Source organism: Notothenia coriiceps, unplaced genomic scaffold, assembly GCF_000735185.1.
Source record: "Notothenia coriiceps isolate Sejong01 unplaced genomic scaffold, NC01 NC01_scaffold00014912, whole genome shotgun sequence".
Classification (NCBI taxonomy): domain Eukaryota; kingdom Metazoa; phylum Chordata; class Actinopteri; order Perciformes; family Nototheniidae; genus Notothenia; species Notothenia coriiceps.
This window is the reverse complement of record NW_011347613.1, coordinates 1-2,585: the sequence shown is the minus strand read 5'-3', so window position 1 is coordinate 2,585 and position 2,585 is coordinate 1. Positions and strand designations below refer to the sequence as shown.

The 2,585-nt window shown below is 37.8% G+C and overlaps 1 protein-coding gene across 1 annotated transcript; it reads left to right on the top strand.

Annotated features, from left to right (window-relative positions):
• Window positions 1-11: 11 nt before the first annotated feature.
• Window positions 12-2,211, top strand: LOC104948701 (serine/threonine-protein kinase TBK1-like; the record flags this gene model as incomplete). Its single annotated transcript, XM_010774921.1, has 4 exons — window positions 12-21; window positions 336-445; window positions 642-821; window positions 2,015-2,211. Coding segments are annotated over exons 1-4 (490 nt in total), but the record flags the coding sequence as incomplete, so codon positions are not given.
• Between the last annotated feature and the right edge of the window lie 374 nt (window positions 2,212-2,585).

Sequence of the window (2,585 nt, the reverse complement as noted above, 5' to 3'; positions counted from 1 at the left end):
TTATTCAACAAGGAGGTCATGAGAGAGGAGGAAACATCACTAACATATATATATATATACTTTATTCAACAAGGAGGCCATGAGAGAGGAGGAAACATCACTAATATATACCGTATATAATAATACATTTGGACACTTTAAAAAAACAACGTCATCTCACAAAGCTATAAGGAGAAAATAGAATCAAATAAAAAGGTATTTATCAAATTGAATAAAATATGGTAAAAGGTTAAGAGCATCAAAGTAGAGGAGGAGGAGGAGGAGGAGGAGGGGGAGGGGTGGAAGAGGAGGGGGGAGGCGGCGGCTGTTTTCTGACTGTATGTTTGTGTCTCAGGTATAAAATCATCACAGAGAAACCTTCAGGAACGATCTCCGGTCACCAGAAGAGTGAGAACGGGAAGATCGAGTGGAACACCGAGATGCCCGTCTCCTGCAGCCTCTCCAAGTCAGAGACACTCCTACATCTCACCAAACACTCATTCAAATGTGTTTAAATGTTCCTCTGCGTCACGTTGCATACTTCAGAAACACTTCTGCTGTCTGCGTTTCACATTTAGACTTTAACCCTTAAGTTACACATTTATAAAAATGTTACCTGGATATTAAATGTTGAATTGATATTCTTATTATTTTGTTTCCAGGGGTCTTCAGAGCCTTTTGACCCCGGTGCTCGCCAACATCCTGGAGGCGGATCAGGAGAAATGTTGGGGATTCGATCAGTTTTTCGCCGAAACAAACGATATCCTTCATCGAACCATCGTCAACGTGTTCAGCCTTCAACAAGCAACGCTGCACCATAGCTACATCCACCAGTACAACACGTACGTTATATTATTAAACCATAGCTACATCCACCAGTACAACACGTACGTTATATTATTAAACCATAGCTACATCCACCAGTACAACACGTACGTTATATTATTAAACCATAGTTACATCCACCAGTACAACACGTACGTTATATTATTAAACCATAGCTACATCCACCGGTACAACACGTACGTTATATTATTAAACCATATCTACATCCACCGGTACAACACGTACGTTATATTATTAAACCATAGCTACATCCACCGGTACAACACGTACGTTATATTATTAAACCATATCTACATCCACCAGTACAACACGTACGTTATATTATTAAACCATATCTACATCCACCAGTACAACACGTACGTTATATTATTAAACCATATCTACATCCACCAGTACAACACGTACGTTATATTATTAAACCATAGCTACATCCACCAGTACAACACGTACGTTATATTATTAAACCATAGCTACATCCACCAGTACAACACGTACGTTATATTATTAAACCGTATCTACATCCACCAGTACAACACGTACGTTATATTATTAAACCATAGCTACATCCACCGGTACAACACGTACGTTATATTATTAAACCATAGCTACATCCACCAGTACAACACGTACGTTATATTATTAAACCATATCTACATCCACCAGTACAACACGTACGTTATATTATTAAACCGTATCTAAAAAAAAGCAGAAAATCAGAGTTCTGACAAAAAAAATCTAAATTCTGGGTTGCAGAAAGAAGACAGAATTTTGAGGTTTGAAAGCAATCGAATATTTTCAGAAAAAAACGATTAGTTTCAGATTTTGTTAAATAAACTTGCCTTGCCTTTTAGCTTAGCAAAAAGTATATATATTTCTTCAGAGCTGCTGTTCCCTTGGTTCATTTTGAGATTTTCATAAAAAGTCAGAATTTTGGGGGAAATAATCAGTTTTTTAGAAAAAAGTCAGAATTCTGAGATTTTTAGGGAATTTTTTTTTTTTTTGTAATAAATCAAAATGTTGATATTTGGAGAATTTTTTCAAAAAATATTGAGTTTTGAGAAAGAAAATCTGAATTTCAGAACTTTGGGAATAAAAAGGGAAAATAAGATTTTGAAAGAAAAGTCTTGATTCTGAGATGTTCTCTTTAAGTGATGTTTGTTCCGAGCTGCTGTTCCCTGTGCGTCCTCAGGGCGGCGCTGTTCCAGGAGCTGTTGTCTCGGCGCTGCAGTATCCCGCTCCACCACCAGGAGCTGCATTACGAGGGCCGCCGCCTCGTGCTCGACCCGAACCGCCAGGCACAGGTTTTCCCCAAAACATCCCGAGAAAACCCGATCATGCTGCTGAGCCGCGAGGCCGTCGCCACCGTGGGGCTCATCTTCGAGGACCGTACGTTATTTATTCATTTATTACTACTTTATGCATGTTCTTATTCATCTTCGAGGACCGTACGTTATTTATTCATTTATTACTACTTTATGCATGTTCTTATTCATCTCCGAGGACCGTACGTAGAAAACTACTTTATTTAAAACAACTGATGTTGGACAGACAAACGGTCATGAAGAATAAACTTATAATGAAACGATAATTAGCCTGGTTTGTTTATCAATTTAAACATTGGACAGCTTTGTTTGTGTCTTACGTTTTTCATTTTGGCTTTTACTTTGATTTCAGGTAGCAATGAAAGGTTTAGAAAAAAATCCGTTTTGAGAGAAAAAAGGTTTTCAAGAAAAAGTCAGGATTTTGAGATTTAGAAGAAA